The following is a 17,800-nucleotide window of genomic DNA, read 5'->3' as shown; positions in this document are numbered from 1 at the left end:
AAAGGTAGATCCTCAGACAATAATATCTAGTCACTTTGATTTGTGATAAGAATGGTAGATAATTATACAATAATATCTAGTCACTTTGATTTGTGATAAGAAAGGTAGATCCTCATACAATAAGATCTAGTCACTTTGATTTGTGATAAGAAAGGTAGATCCTCATACAATAAGATCTAGTTTATATCAAAATCTGTACTTACCTGTCTGAAAAACATTTGCAATTACCCCTTGGTAACCCCTTGCAATCGCTAACTTTTAAATTATCTCCCTTTCACGATCTCCCGAATAGAAGATCACTTTACCTTCAGCGAAAATGGCTACAGCCTGATTGTATTTGGTTTAAAAGCAATCGTTATTATTATATTAGGTAAGAATAGACATCGAGTGAGTTGGAAGCGATGGAAGACAAGTATAAGAACTGTGTAAAGTGTACCTCACGTATGAACGTGTTAGATACGCATGAGGAATGCTATAGACATCGTATTTGTCACAAGGCTTTCCCGTGCAATATTTGCCGGGAATGGGATGACGAGAAGCGATCGCTAGTTGATAAAATGTTGGAGAAAGCGAGGTCAAAATTTTCTCTTTCTTCAAGTGCCGTTAACCCTTCTGTGCAGGAGGCAGGCAGGAAACTTGAAACGGCAAAGCTGAGTGAATTGGCGTCGCCGGCAAAGCATGACAAACTATCAAAAGTTCGAACTGATCATAGTGCAGATGATCGTGAAACTCAAGGTACGGGAGTACATTTTGAAGCAGTTGAATTTAACAAATTTATAGCAGATCAAGTGCAAATGCAATTGAAAAAGTTGTTACCACAACAAGGCCTTATTGCAAGTGATGCAATGCATGCTTCCATTGACTCGAAATGTGAAATTTCGGAGAGTCAATCTTTGTCTAGGCCAAGGGCCCACTATAGTAAATTTATGCCATCTGATGATCAGATTTCTGTTGTTTCCCATGAAATCGAGGATGAAATAAGTATGGGTGGTTCAGCTATTTCTGATGAAAATAATAATGATGCCCACTCTCAGTCACAACATTCTCATGAAAAAGACTTTTCTCTGTTTAGTGAAGGAGCACCAGGATCTACCGATCCAGTTCAATGGAATAATTTTCTCCATAAATTGACAACCAAATTAAAAATAGATTGTTCAGAGGAGACTGAAGTAGATTCAGTCAGAACTTCCTATTTGCCTTCAAGACTAAATCCTGGCAATTCAAGTAAATCAACTAATTTAAAATTACCTTTAGAGGGTACTACAGTTGAAGTTTTCAAGAATGTTGAAAAGGAAGCTATGTCTGGTAGACTTAAAATAGATCAGTTCGTCTAAGAGATGATAAGGCTTTTATGGTGTCGAAAAAAGATTTCACAGAATTTTGTTCCCCTCCAAGGCTTGATGATAATATTGAGAAGGGTTTGTCATCTACTATGGGCAATAAGAAAAAAGGTTTTGTAGACCGTAAAAAGTTTTCACACTCTTTACCTTCCTTCCATAAGGAAATGGATGCTGAATTTAAAAAGGTTGACAACTCAGCTAGGACATTGTTAAGAAGTGTTTCATATGGCTCTTTGATAGCAAGCTATATTGATGTTGCTGATTCAGAGGAAGACAGGGTAGAAGCATGTTCAGCTTTAGTAGCATGTTTCAAGTCTATGGCAGATATGACTTCACGTATAGTTGCTAATTCTGTTATAAACAGAAGAAAAATTTTCTTAAAAAATGTTGATTTTACTAGCAAAGCCACATCAGCTAAATTGTTGAATTTACCTTTGAATGGCGCACAACTTTTGATTTGTGAATAATATTCATGATTCATTTTTCAATTTTTAAGTTTTCCTATTATAGGTAGTGAGATCTTGGTCTAAAAAATCTCAGAATATTAGGTAGTGGTAAACGGAATGAATAAACTTAATGATTTGCACGATAAAAATAAGGAGATGTGCTATGATTGCCAATGAGACGAACTATCCACCAAAGATCAACTAAAGTAGATGTAAGCAATTATAGGCAACAGTGCAACCTTCAACAATGAGTAAAACCCATACTGTATAGTCCCCTGAATAAGGCTAGTTTTTGAAGTGTATTGTACCCTTTTAAAGGATTTTCTTATTTTAACTGTTACAGATGAAATTCTGATAATAGTGCTTTATATTACTTGACTATTACAGATGTGACACAAGATAATGGTGTTTTAGATTCTATCTATCTTAAAATGATGTCTAGCGGTGGAGATGGAGCAGAACTAACACAGAATACCAAGTTATTTCCCAGTCTTAGTAAAGTCACTCTTTTTGATGGTATGTTGTTTTGAAATATTATGTTAAAAATCATTATTAGGCCAACTAAAATTAATTAGTAGATTTTCATCCAAATTTTTGAAAAAAATGGGGCGGGTGGAAGGATTTTATTTTTTAAATTTTATTTCATATGATACCCTCGTCACGAGTTCTTCATACCGCGGGGTATATGCTAGTGGAAAACAAGCTTGTATAATGTATATACATGCTGTATAAGGAATTCTACACTATTTTTAAACTCTTAAATAAAAATCCCTGATTGGCAACCACTGTTATACATGTAATTGCCGCTTTAGAAACCTATTTATAGTATACATCAAAAAGAAGAGAAATGCTCTCTTCAGTTGGACTATACCTACACCAAATTTATTTTGCTTTATAAGCAATGGTTTGTAGTCCCCATAAAATCAATAAAATGTATTGGTACAATTGTATGCAACACAAGTACAAACTGTATTGTGAGTACAGAATAAAATGTAAACTCAGTGTTGAAAGTAATTATGATGTAAAACATGAACTTAACCAAAAAGTAGTTGTTGTTTAATGACTAAATTGAAGGTATTGGGACAGTTACAGAGGGTGTTTGCTGTTGGTCAACAAAATAACAACAGCCAAGGGCTTGTTATAATTAAAATGCGTGTTTGTCGACTTTTTTTTCAATATACGGTCATAAATCAAATAAGTTCGTGCTTGTGTCAATTTGTTTAATCCAGTCATGTTTTTTTACCAATTTGTTCTACGATTCTTGCGCTTTGGATATCATTCACAGTCCACATTTCCTGTCACAAAGTCATTGTATAAATAAAGAAAAAAACACGGTTTTCGATTCACTTGTGACTACCGCAATTTGCGTTTCAGCGTAACACGAATATTTCATGCTCTTCTCGTTATCAATCACTATTCTCGGAAGATGATGTTGTCATCATAGAGCAGCAGAATATGTCGACTTAATCATTTTCGTTTGATTACTCGAAGAAATACAAAAACGAAATTTGAAACAGGAAGTTTTGAATGAAACGAAATTATCGATGGTTCCCGGTAACGGACATGAACAAAATCCGGAAATCGTATTTTTGTTAAATAAAAAAAATCGGGGCGGGACGATTTCAGAGGGGCGGGCGGGGATGAAAATCTAGCAATTAATTTTAATTGGCCTTAGACAGAGAAAATCTGTAAGCAAGAAATTTTATATAGAAGCAAATTTTGACCTACAAAACTATTTCATCAGTTTTCCTCACATTCTCATCAACTTTGAATTATAGTTGACATATTAAGGAAGGAAGTCTTTGATTTTGATGCTGTGTGCCTAGTTTTTAGCTTGATTAATATAAAATTTGATAAAAAAAAAAATACTCAAAAATAATATCACAAATTACTGAAATTTTAAGACTTTAAAAATAATTATGGTACTGTAAAAAAAAAATATTTCCACAAAAAGCAGATCAAGTTTAAATGAGGACACATCATTTTTACCGTTATTGAGTTATGACTCTTTATATCGCTATATGCTAAAGGGGGAAGTCATTATTTGTGTTCCATGGACATCTATCTTAATTATCATCATATGGTTCGATTTTGTCAAATTACGCTTAAAAACAGTGATGATGAGTTAGGTAAACGTCCACTGGATACAGATTTTTAAAAAGGGGGGGGGTCACCATCTGTGTCCCATGGACATCTACCTCATTATTTATCTCATTTATTTATTTCATTGTCCCATATATATCCCAGTATACTTCCTGTAATTACTATATAACGTATACAGTAAAAAGCCACATTCTTCACCATTTTTAAAGGACGCCATTTACCTGTGAAAGGTAAGTTAAAGGTTGAATAGTAGATGAAATATTTCTTTTCTAACATTAACATATAGAATTTTGAATGTTTTTTAAGTTAACCAACCATTTAATGCATTGAATGAGTTAGTGTAGATTTGTTATTGGAAACAAGTTTTTATGTGCTGTACATTGGTGTAATAAAATATGTTGCTTAGTTTGCTTATTAAATATGATATGTATATTACAGCATTATGTAAAATTAATATTTTATTATACCCTTACTCTAAAAATGGAGACTATATTGCTATCACCTTGTCCATCCATTTGTCTTAACACATTTGCTGACACACTTGATCTCAGGTACTTATGAACAGAATGATTTAATATTTGATCAGCAGATTGACAGTGACGAGTTGAGCAATTTCTATACTCCACTACAGAAAATGTTTTTCTGTCTGTGCCTCCATCTGCCCGCTTCAGGTTAATGTCTATGGTCAAGGTAGTTTTTGATGGAGTCTAATCAACTTGAAACTTAGTACATATGTTCCTTCTGATATGGTCTTTGTAATTTTAATGCCAAGTAAGAAATTTTGAACTCAATTTCACGGTCCATTGAACATAAAAAATTATAGTATCTACTTAATAATCATCTCCTGCAGATTAACAAATTAACACTGGTGGGCATTTGGTATAAGGCAGTGTTAACAGTGTCTATGGAAATTTAGCCTTAAAGACGCAATAACATTCTACCAATCCATACTTTAATGACAATCAAACAGACTTTAAAAGCACGTCATGTTTGTTTTTTCTTGACCAGGGATAGTGACAGACATAAAGCATAAACAGATAGAGTAAAAAAGAAAAAAAATATATTTGTTAAGATAAAATATTTAAAAAAAGAAGATAATGCACAACATTAATTAATTTATTTTTATTTGTTTTGTTCTGTAGAAATAGGCAGTAATGATGATTTAAGGGATGTGGAGGGAAAGCAGACTGGACAAAGTAGTGAGATAGATACAGAAGATGAACTTGAAATGGCTAGACAGGTAAAACATTGTCCATTAACTGGACTTCAGACAGGTAAAACATTGTCCATTAACTGGACTTCAGACAGGTAAAACATTGTCCATTTACTGGACTTCAGACAGGTAAAAACATTGTCCATTAACTGGACTTCAGACAGGTAAAACATTGTCAATTTACTTGAATTCAGACAGGTAAAACATTGACCATTAACTGGACTTCAGACAGGTAAAACATTGTCTATTTACTTGAATTCAGACAGGTAAAACATTGTCTATTTACTTAACTTCAGGCAGGTAAAACATTGTCAATTTACTTGACTTCAGTTAGGGAAAACATTGTTACTTTTCATGACTTCAGGAAATACTTTTGCAGTTGGATATATGTAAACCCATAAAACATTATTTATTCACGTGGTTAAATTTTGTTTCATTTAATTTCACAATCAAATGATTCTTATTGAACAACATATTAAATGACTGAATTTTTTTTTCAGTCTATGGGTTTAGAAAGAGAAGTAGGAGCGGGTCAGTGTTCAGATAACCGTGCCTCTATACCCAGGCCAGGTTTGTTTACATTCATTGCTACACAAACAGAAAAAAAAACTCATAATGTGTTTTGTCAATAAATTCTGTTATGAAATAGCATTGACAATAAGTGAGAAGATTTCATGAACAAAAAATAAATAACGTTATTGATTTAAATGATAGAAATTATTGATAAATTATAAGTTGATGTGTTTCTATCAGTCCTCAGTATTTATCTATAGTAACTACCAGATTTCAGAAGTTAAAAGTAATATTTTTTAGAATTAGGAAATATATAGATCTCTTACAGACAAAGTTAATTTCAATTATCTTTAAATAAGGTGTGGAAGGAACCAGTCAGCAGGAATCATCTGGTACACAGATGTCAATAGCCATGAGACAATCAGCTGAAGGAGATGTAGTTACCTCCCCTGTTCCTGGTGATGGTGGTGGAGGTGGGGATGGCAGCAGTGGATCAGACAAGTGAGTTATCTCCCTTACCAATGAAAACAGTAATAAGTTGTTGTCTTGCATGTTATACACTACAACCAGAAATAGTCAGTAAAGATTTCAAACACACAATAAAAATATTTCGTAAGGCCACTTTTTTTTTATTAGTTGGTTTACGGGATTCTTCTTAAAATTTAAGGAAGGGTAGGAGGTCGAAAAAAAAAACAAAATAAAAATAATGAAAAAATATAGGGTAGGAGGTCGAAAAAAAAATTAAATATAAAAATTGGAATTAATACTGTTTTTAGCTCACCTGGCCCGAAGGGCCAAGTGAGCTTTTCCCATCACTTGGCGTCCGTCGTCCGTCGTCGTTAACTTTTACAAAAATCTTCTCCTCTGAAACTACTGGGCCAAATTAAACCAAACTTGGCCACAATCATCATTGGGGTATCTAGTTTTAAAAATGTGTGGCGTGACCCGGCCAACCAACCAAGATGGCCGCCATGGCTAAAAATAGAACATAGGGGTAAAATGCAGTTTTTGGCTTATAACTCAAAAACCAAAGCAGTTAGAGCAAATTTGACATGGGGTAAAATTGTTTATCAGGTCAAGATCTATCTGCCCTCAAATTTTCAGATGAATCGGACAACCTGTTATTGGGTTGCTGCCCCTGAACTGGTAATTTTAGGGAATTTTTGCTGTTTTTGGCTATTATCTTGAATATTATTATAGATAGAGATAAACTGTAAACAGCAATAATGTTCAGCAAAGTAAGATTTACAAATAAGTCAACATGACCAAAATGGTCAGTTGACCCCTTTAGGAGTTATTGACCTTTATATTCAATTTTTAACCATTTTTCGTAAATCTTAGTAATCTTTTACAAAAATCTTCTCCTCTGAAACTACTGGGCCAAATTAATCCAAACTTGGCCACAATCATTTTTGGGATATCTAGTTTAAAAAATGTGTGGCGGGACCCTGCCAACCTACCAAGATGGCCGCCATAGCTAAAAATAGAACATAGGGGTAAAATGCAGTTTTTGGCTTATAACTCAAAAACCAAAGCGTTTAGAGCAAATCTGACATGGGGGTTAAATTGTTTATCAGGTCAAGATCTATCTGCCCCGAAATTTTCAGATGAATCGGACAACCCGTTGTTCGGTTGCTGCCCCTGAATTGGTATTTTTAAGGAAATTTTGCTGTTTTTGGTTATTATCTTGAATATTATTATAGATAGAGATAAACTGTAAACAGCAATAATGTTCAGCAAAGTAAGATTTACAAAAAAGTTAGCATGACCAAAATGGTCAGTTGACCCCTTTAGGAGTTATTGCCCTTTATAGTCAATTTTTAACCATTTTTTCTTTTACAAAAATCTTCTCCTCTGAAACTACTGGGCCAAATTGAACTAAACTTGGCCACAATCATCATTGGGGTAACTTGTTTAAAAAATGTGTGGCGTGACCTGGCCAATCAACCAAAATGGCTGCCACGGCTAATAATAGAACATAGGGGTAAAATGCAGTTTTTGGCTTATAACTCAAAAACCGAAGCATTAAGAGAAAGTCTGACAGGGTTTAATTGTTTATCAGGTCAAGATCTATCTGCCCTGATGTTTTCACATGGATCGGACAACCCGTTGTTAGGTTACTGTCCTGAATTGGTAATTTTAAGGAAATTTTGCCGTTTTTTGTAATTATCTTGAATATTATTATAGATAGAGATAAACTGTATACAGCAATAACGTTCAGCAAAATAAGATCTACAAATAAGATTGCATGACCAAAATAGTCAATTGACCCCTTAAGGAATTATTGCCCTTTATATTTAATTTTTAACATTTTTCATAAATTTTTGTAAATTTTTAGAAAATATTTTCCACTGTAATTACTGGGCCAAGTTCATTATAGATAGAGATAATTGTAGCAACAAGAATGTTCAGTAAAGTAAGATCTACAAACACATCACTATCACCAAAACACAATTATGTCATGCATTTATCCGTGTCCATTGTTTAATATGCACAAGACCAAGGTGAGCGACACAGGCTCTTTAGAGCCTCTAGTTTTTTTTTTTACCAAAAATGGAGAGAAACAAACAATGACGTTACTCTATATAATAGTATTATACTAACCATGTATGCAGATCGTTTCATAATTTGGTATTAATTCTTGCTGTTTTAATTTAAATTAAATGTGTTACAAGGAGTTCAATGTCAATGTAGATTGATGAAAGCAGATAAATATATGTCCCTGATGAAAGGGAAGTGTCTTTTCCAATTGCATTTCTCTTTGTTCTGTGTATTTATTTATCAAATTTAGATCAGGGAGTGACAAAATTCCTCATAACACAATACAATCTTATTGAGGAAATACCTTATGCGCTTTGCATGTCATATGCCTTCATATGTGGTACATGAAAACATGTCCTTTTTAGGCTTTTTATGCTATTTTACACTGCTAAGTAATAGCTTTATCTCGAAGTGTCCTGTGATTGTCCCTTTTTGTCGAGCCTGCAACTTTTGTTGCAGAAAGCTTGACATAGGGATAGTGATCTGTCGGCGGCGGCGTTAGCTCACTTCTTAAAAGCTTTAAATTTTAGAAGGTGGAAGACCTGGATGCTTCATACTTTGTATATAGATGCTTCATGTTACGAAGTTTCCGTCAGTCACATGTCCAGTGTCCTTGACCTCATTTTCATGGTTCAGTGACCACTTGAAAAAAAAGTTCAAATTTTTTGTAATGTTGAATTATCTCTTATTATAAGTAATAGGATAACTATATTTGATATGTGCGTACCTTGCAAGGTCCTCGTGTCAGACAGTTTTCACTTGACCTCGACCTCATTTCATGGATCAGTGAACAAGGTTAAGTTTTGGTGGTCAAGTCCATATCTCAGATACTATAAGCAATAGGGCTAGTATATTCGGTGTATGGAAGGACTGTAAGGTGTACATGTCCAACTGGCAGGTGTCATCTGACCTTGACCTCATTTTCATGGTTCAGTGGTTATAGTTAATTTTTTGTGTTTTGGTCTGTTTTTCTCATACCATATGCAATAGGTCTACTATATTTGTTGTATGGAATGATTGTTAAGTGTACATGTCTAGCTGGCACATGTCATGTGACCTTGACCTCATTTTCATGGTTCAGTGGTCAAAGTTAAGTTTTTGAGTTTTGGTCTTTTTATCTAATGCTATATGCCATAGGTCAACTATATTTGGTGTATGGAAATATTTTATGATCTTTACGTCAGTCGAGCAGGTTTTATTTAACCGTGACCTCATTTTCACGGTTCATTGCACAGTGTTAAGTTTTTGTGTTTTGGTCTATTTTTCTTAAACTATAAGTAATGTGTCAACTACAGTGGTCTCGCTAGCCCAAAATAGAAGGGTGCCGCGCCCTGGGTGCCCTCAGCCGCGCCCTGTTTGCCTTCATTCGCGCCCTTCTGCCCTGACGTCTTTTTCCAAAATTATCTTGTGCCGTTTTGGTAAAATTTTGTTTCATCGATTTCTGATCTCCAAGTTAATTACATATATGACACCTGTGTGATTGCCCCCAGGTTAATCATGTCATTACAATCAATTACAATGATAAAGACTTCAAAGGTGTTAATAACTAGGTAATTTAATTAGGACAATGTATCTTTTTGTCATACTTTTGATGAATGTGTCAGCGAGTGTGTTTAGCTTGGGTCGGCATTTTCGATCTCCAAGTCACAATGGAAGAGCGTATATAAATGAAGACTTTCATGACTTTAGAGTTGAATTTAAGTCATCAAAATAAAACTATGCCTTTACAGAAATGTCTTCCATCTCAACTTGTTAGCGACAATAGTGCGGTGACAGAAGTGTAAAAAGTCGTCTAGATCGTGAGTTTAATCTCCCCAAATAACACACGGCTAAAAATGGTCTTAACTTAAGGACAAATATGTATTCTTTAGTTTTTGCCCTGTCGTCAGAATTTCGTACGGTCACTTTTTTCTAAAAAGTCGTTTTAATGACTGGTAGTATATTGGAGAGTTTCAACCCCCCTTTTTCAAAATGAAAAAAATGTGTATGTTTGCTTACATTTAATTGAAATGGTTTTTCCTGAAGCTATTTTTATATGTCAAAATATTCCATTCAGTATTTTATTTTCTTCTAATCTATAAAATTTGCGAAGTTTAGACTATTTAAAATTGAGGTAATTTTAATTGCAAATTCAGACTCAAACTTTAGTTTCCTCTTCATAGTAGTAATAAGAATTATCCCATAATATTTTAAGCATATAATATTTAATAAAACTAATTAGTGATAAAAATTTCGGAACCAAAATATGAAAAAAATCTTAAGAAATCAATGGAAAGAGAATGGAGTAAATATCTTCAATTTCAACACGGAACTCAATCACTTGCCTTCCGTCACATTTTGTGTATTAGTCAATAATTTGCTCTCAAATGATATATGAAATTACTACCTTTTTCGCTATTATATACACATATTTTCAATTAAAGTGCACTGATATATGCCACATACTTTGTTTGTATATGTTTATATTCTATGTTTTTTCGTTATAAAACATCAAATATACTTTGTCAGAAAAGTCTTATTGTAAAATCAAAATAATTGACGGATAGTTTCAGTAAATATTCCGTGATATGTCAAGTCCTTTGCAACTTGCTCCATTAAGTTCAAAGAAAAGACAAAAGTCGTTACATTTTATGCAGTGCATAATATGCCAAAAAAAAACCTCGATTGAAATTTTGAGTCAATTTACCAGTTTAGGGAAGTCGATTTTTGTATCTGCATTGCATAAAAGATTGAATGAGGTGAACATCAAGCTGTTTCATGCAATAGCTGTTAATTTGAAGAACTCCGTGCAGGCAGTTTATCATCGTTCATGCTACAAAACTTACACAAGTAAACATATTTGTTCCCCCTTTTAGAGCGAGGAAGCTTCTAGTCTAATATTTAATGACGACATACAATTATCTGACTGTTGTCCCTCGGTTTCGGGTATTTGTACACGTTCTAGAATGCAGTCGTTAAACTGGAGCGATTGTATATTTTGTTGCAACAAAACATTTTAGAAAGGTAAAACATTACTCAAGTTTGAATTAGATGAGCGTATTAAAAATGTTTTATCCGTGTCAGATAAAGTTAAAGTTGAAATAGTTTCCCGTCCATCTTTTAAACTTCAATCACTCTGTCATTTTGGTTGCATTACAAATTATTTGCTAAAAACGTAAAAAAAAGAAAAAAAATGCAAACCCGTGGAAGCAGATATCTCAAAACACGATACTGCTTTTAGTAATTTTATTTTGGCTATTGACAACGATTTAATGGTCATTTCTCATGACACCGTTACTCGGTAAATTTAGATAATTTCTTCCGGCTGATTCTAATTTAAAATATTCTACATGTAAAATGCAGTCTAAACTAATTTATTTCTATAGAAATTCAGTTGTCAAACAACTTCAACAAGTTCAAGGCAAATATAACATAATATTTAGTAGCAAAATAACTATTTAAGATGCCATATAAGCTTCTAGTCAATTGAAAACTGACCTCAAAATCTCAATGTCAACTGAAATAGACACAAATAACAGACAGATACTTCATTCCGCTGCAAGTTTACTTAGAAAAGACATCGAAACTCTAAAGAAGACTACCCAACTTCGGATGAATTGTCTCTTCCTTCTTAATTCAGCCAATGCCTTCGTATTTATTGCAATTCATTCTATGGTTACTCAATGAAAATGCACACAGCCAAGACTATTATCAGGAAATGGCACCAGAGAAATTGTGGAAATGCTAAGCGATTGTTGCGGCAATCGCTTTTTGTTTTACTCCTTTTCATTTAGGATTGGCTTTACAAATGTACCATGAGTTCATAACACCTTGTTGAAACATTGAATGCCAATTTTATGCTACTTTAAGTAAAGTGCGACGCTATCTAATGTGTTGCCAACCATGAAATTGAGCGAATTCAAGATAGTGTGTACGTCTCGTATAATGTTTCCCCAGCATCTTTGCAGACAAGCATATGGATGTCATCACACCTTCCTAAACCCCCTTTTAGATCTCTTTTACAATCTTGGATGACTTGATAGGGATGGTTTGAAGCTGGTATTTTTTAGGAACAAATGTCTTCGGACTTCCTACAATACCTTGTCTGTACTTGTAAAGAAAAACTCAAAATAACGTGTTTGCTTTGAGCAGAACCTTTCATTTGCAGACCTGTGGCAATGAGTGAAATGTGTAGAAATATTAAAACATGTCTTGTGACGGTTGATTAAAATGAAGATGATGGAGATAACGGTTGATTTGGTATAAAGCTTGTTGCACTGGTACACACGGTTCCAGTCCCGAGGTTAGTGGAGTTTTGGCGTGCCCTTAAAAAGTTAAACCCCGCCTATATCTGTATGTGTCTGTTTCAAGTCACGAGACGGTAATGCAGTGTTTGTCGTTTGTTTCTATATTCTATATTTGTTTCTTTCTTAATTATTTTGTACATTAATCAGGTCGTTACATTTTTTGTTTGTTTTACATTATTCATTTCGGGAATTGAAGACTATGCAGTATGAACTTTACTCATTGTTGAAGCCCGTACGGGACCTATAATTGTTTTATGTCTCATTTGGTCTCATTTGGAGAGTTGTCTCATTTGCATTCATATCACATCTTCTTTTTTTATATGGAATACTTTTGAAGTTTGGGGTATGTTGCAAGGAATAAAAGGGGGGATATAGTTACAAAACCTATAATGTAATAGATATTAACCAGAGTTAAATACACAACAAAAGATAATACTATGGTAGCAGTAATAATTGTGAAAAGAAACAAAAGCAACCAGTAGTCTATAAAAAAAACTGAAGTATCCGCAAATTCAATTTGAGGTCATATTTGACTGTAGTGTTCTATGGCTTTGGTTTGATGACTCACCCACTATGATAGTTTAAAAAATAATTTTAAAGTATTGTCCTACATGATACTTGATTTTTACCTGAAATTGATATTTTTCATAAGGTTAAGGTGCTCTAAACATTTTATAGGTTGAAAACTTGATTTTTGAAGTTTTGTTTATAAAACGTCGTTTTAGGATTTTTTTTGATAAAAAAATCTCAATGATTAAGGTTTATGTATAAAAACAAACATTACTAAAGCCAAAACAGTATCATTTATATATAGGTAGAGTTTAGAAATAGAGAAAAATGTCAAAATTGAAACCCTCCCAAACTTTCACAGATTTTTACATATGACCTTTGACCTCAATTTTAAAAAAATGTGACCATATCAAGTCCTGACGACAGGCATATTATTATAGTACACGATCTTCTCTTTCCAATGATATATTATGTAGGTGTGTGTTCGGTGGGGAGATTAAATTCCAAAAAATCTGCCTTCAGTCACCGCACTACAAGCACAGTTTTTAATTAATCAAAACGTGGTGGAAATTGATTTTGGAGTTACTTCCCCTGTTTTAGCTTATTACAAATTTGTGCTCTAAAAATATTATCTAGTATAAAAAAAAGGAATAAATTACCAATTGAATATATAATAACATAATAATGTTACCTTAAAGATATTAACTGTCTTTGAACATATTAAAAAATATATATTGCAATTTCTACTTGATAATTATACTTTTAGCAATCCATGTTCTAAACATTGATAAATTAGTAATGCTCTCAGTTTCTGATTATATGAAGTATTAAAAGCTATAATTCCTATATAGATAAAAACAAATAAACACATATTCTTTGATAATGGGTAGAGTTAAGTTAAACTGTAAAAACATAATATGTTGATGAAGATGTACTATATCATTCATAACTACACAAACAATGAAATAAAGACAATAGTTGAAAAGCATCTTTATTTAAAAAAAACCAACATATACAGTAAAAAAAAAAAAAGAGATTCGTTAACTCGTGATACACACAGAAACGTAGACAAATAAATAAGCAGTGCCTTTTCTTATCATAAAAAGTGCCCTGCCCTCCACTGGCACCCTGCCCCTTTTGATTTCTAGCTAGAGCACTGAACTATATATGTTGTATAGAAGCATTGTTAGCTGTACCTGTCTGCCTGATATGGTTCATCTGACCTGGACCTCTTTTTCAAGGTTCATTGGTCTTTGTTTAGTTATCTTGGTTAATGTTAAGTTTATGTGACAGTTGTAATAAAGCTTAGCTTTATACTTAGGACTATCAACATAATATCAATGATTAGTATAGAAGGCGAGACATTTCAGCGTGTGCACTCTTGTTATAAATGTCGAAGTGATTTTAATTGTCAGGCATTCTATGACAGTAATACATGTTCTGATTTTGTGTTGGGATCTCAGGGTTCTCGTTAAGACGCGTATACGCGTCCTGGACGCATGGGAATCGAGCTGGACGCATCATTTTTTAAACCCGTGAGTCCCTGGGACGCGTCCTGATTGTATTCCCTGAGTCTCAGAAACATCATTTTGCCTAGAAGATTTATGATATGACATTGTTTTGAGCCGTTGTTTTGACAAGAAACTAAACCGGAAGTCGATGTCAAAACATCGATGTGATGCGTAGATCAATATTTTTGACAGCTGATAGATTTATAATTTACATAATTTACATTATCTGCATGGTTGAACAAGCCAATGAACGGCGATTATGAGACATTTGTCAAAAGTAAAATTGTTTGCAAACTATTTTTTAAATACAAATGCTTGACTGTACCTTAAATGGAATGAATATAAATCCAAACTAAATTATTAAAAGCAAAAAAATCCAGAAATTAAATGAATTCCTTCACCAAATGTTTTCTTTTGTTGACAAACATGTCACATGATCATTTTAGGCGGGGAAAATACTTGGGGAAACACCTAAGTAACAGACAACTCTGTCTGGATATTTATAGACATTTAAAATAAACAGCTGATATGGTAGTGCCATGAAAGTATTTAAACTTGGTGTATTTAATTCAATCTACACTTATTTAATTGGGAAAAGGGTGTAGAGGGGAAGGGGTTAATTTGTAAAGTTATTTTTTTTTGTATTTTTAATAAATTTTGGTAACTAAAAATGACCACACAAGTTCTTTAACTGAGTTTATTATGAAATAGTCCATTCATATTAAAAAAAAAACCAACTAAAACCCTACCTATCGCCCTGATCTTTTTTTATGGAACTCTGGCTTTGACAAACCAACATTTTTTTCAATGTGGCCCAACATCAAGAATATGATAGACCCAGTTAGAAGTCTGTTACATGTATATATTTTGAGCAATAACTATTAAGAGGGCATAATTTTTTTTAATTTAATAAAAACAGAGACATATAATACATTGTATTATATATGTCTCTGATAAAAACAACCAACCCAACACGCATCGTTTCAGTTGTATTTCGTCATATTTCATTATATTATGACACAAAAAAAATACATGCATCCTGGACTCATCAAAATCTTTTGGGACTCACCATTTCTAAAAGTGATGAGTCCCAGGACTCACCATGAAAAATTCCTAGTGAGAACCCTGGGGATCTTGTTCACCATATCCCATCTCTGTTCCATTAAATCTTAATGGGTACCGTGGGATGGTATTTAGGTATTTATATAATAAAGCCAATTAATCAGACACCCATCCCTTGCAGCAAGTTAAAAGATCCTTCCCTTTAGTGACGTCTGGCAAGGCTACTTAAAAACAAATCTAGGATGCCAGGAAGCCTTGCCAGACGTAATAATTATTTGGACTAGTACCTCATATGTGTAATGGAACTAAAACAGCCCCTTTCGACGGGTTTCAGACTTTCTGATCAACACTTGAACCAAAGTTGACCCGCTGTCAACCTCACTGATTGTCTTAAACAGGGGTTCAAATTAGCGGTGGTCCGACCTTTTAAACCAAAATTCCCAAATGATCTCAAAAATAATTTTCATTTTTATTATTCATGACTGCGATGTTCTTTTTGTTCAACCACTAGATTTACACCGAAAATCTCGAACAATTAAGTAAGTAAAATCGTATCTGGTCCTCCATTTTCAACTGGTTCCTTTTCACCGCATTAGATCATGATGAAACATTGACTGAACAGGGAACCGCCTTTCAACTGGTTCCTTTTCACCACATTAGATCATGATGAAACGTTGACTGAACAGGAAACCGCACGGGATTTTCGAATCCACTCTGAGGGTATTCCGATTGGAAGAAGAAAGACCGATCTTTTTATATCATTCATGTTTTTATTTTTATTTGTACTTCTTCAAACAGAAAAGGGTCGGCAGAATTAAAAAAAAAATTCAAAATCGTTTTTATTTTTATTTTAAAATCGTGAAAAACAGGGTCGGCGGATCCGTAAACCAACAAATAAAAAAAAAGTGGCCTAATAACCATGAAAAACTGCAAACATTTATGAGGTCATCAGTGAAAAATTGTTTTAAATTAGAAATGAAATAAGTTTTTGACATTTTTTTTTAATTTTGTATGAAGTATATTGCATATTTTTCAAAGTTAGAAACACCTTTGATTTCTGACTGTAGATTCTTTAATACCATCAATCAGAACAGGTATCTATTGATAGCCACCATAACTCACAGTCACCATATATATTTCTGTTCTGGTAGCTTATAATGAATGTCTTTTGTATCTTTGTCCAAGCTGATCAAATTAATCATTAACATTCATGAATTTACAGTGAAGACACAAGACGATCAACTGATGCCAAAAATTTTCTTGATACCTTCCGATCAAACTTCAAACCTGTGATGCCTCCACCATCAGGAAGTCTGGATATTGAGGTAGCTTCATATGATTTTTTTTAATAGGGTTTAATTGTTCTTTAGAATTAAAATTTATTGCATTTTCTGTTTATGGTGTCTAGTCAAGCTTTATATTGAAAATATCATAATTTATTTGAATGCGTTGTAGATTAATCTTCTGTGTAAAACTTAGCAATTAATCAACATTGTTTTATATAGAATTCAAATTGTCTGGAGTAAAGGTTTTAGTTAGGATCATTATCTGATTTTGATTTATGTTAATGATCCTTGCATTTATTTTGATTAGCAATATGTAGTATCAGTAAGTAAATTATGTGTGACTGCACTAGGGTTAGATATTATTCTATCTGAAGGCTAGATAGTCAACTGTTATTAATGGGTGTAGGACATACTACAGTTTTCTCTCTTATTATATTACTATGTTGTACAATATATTGTTAATTATGATGAGGTAAATAAATTAAAAATGCAATCCAAATTGATTTCCATATCACTGATACATGTGTTTATTTGATTATTAGCCATTAAAGTTATTAGAAACAATTCATCAATCCATTTTATATTTTGAGTTATACAAATGTCAAAATCCTAAAACTCTGCGTACTGTATCAACACCAAAAATTTGTTTTTTTTAAATTTTAAATCATTCCTGATATCAGTATTATGATTAGCAGAAATTATTTTGATTAGATCTTGACTTGAGTACATGTATTTTGTATCAGTATTCAGTGATATGTTAATTTCTAGAGAAGGTAAAGGATATATTGACAATACAAATTAATTTCACTATAGCTCTCTTCATGCAAGCTTTATATTTCATCTTTAATTGGTGTTTGGCACCTGTTTTTCATCTCTTATTTCTGTTTCAATATCATTATCAACTTGATACTTGAGTTTCTTCTTCTGATTTGATAGAAATACATCAATCATGGTTTACAAAAGAAAAAATGAGCCTGCAGGAAATTTTC

The 17,800-nt window shown here is 33.1% G+C and overlaps 1 protein-coding gene across 6 annotated transcripts in view; it reads left to right on the top strand.

Annotated features, from left to right (window-relative positions):
* The window catches only part of LOC143063172 (uncharacterized), an 84,419-nt gene that overhangs the window by 24,091 nt on the left and 42,528 nt on the right, over positions 1–17,800 (top strand). For 3 of the 6 annotated variants that reach the window (XM_076235160.1, XM_076235162.1, XM_076235159.1), the window contains exons 7-13: positions 2,174–2,302; positions 4,099–4,119; positions 5,032–5,129; positions 5,603–5,672; positions 5,975–6,116; positions 16,748–16,850; positions 17,119–17,133. In XM_076235160.1, the coding sequence (XP_076091275.1) occupies positions 2,174–2,302; positions 4,099–4,119; positions 5,032–5,129; positions 5,603–5,672; positions 5,975–6,116; positions 16,748–16,850; positions 17,119–17,133 (578 nt within the window). The remainder of the gene's footprint in view (positions 1–2,173; positions 2,303–4,098; positions 4,120–5,031; positions 5,130–5,602; positions 5,673–5,974; positions 6,117–16,747; positions 16,851–17,118; positions 17,134–17,800) is intronic. The other 3 variants (XM_076235163.1, XM_076235161.1, XM_076235164.1) reach the window with 3 other exon arrangements.

This window comes from Mytilus galloprovincialis, chromosome 2 (genome assembly GCF_965363235.1).
Source record: "Mytilus galloprovincialis chromosome 2, xbMytGall1.hap1.1, whole genome shotgun sequence".
Taxonomy (NCBI): domain Eukaryota; kingdom Metazoa; phylum Mollusca; class Bivalvia; order Mytilida; family Mytilidae; genus Mytilus; species Mytilus galloprovincialis.
The sequence above is the reverse complement of the archived record's forward strand: the minus strand, read 5'-3'. Positions and strand labels throughout refer to the sequence as shown.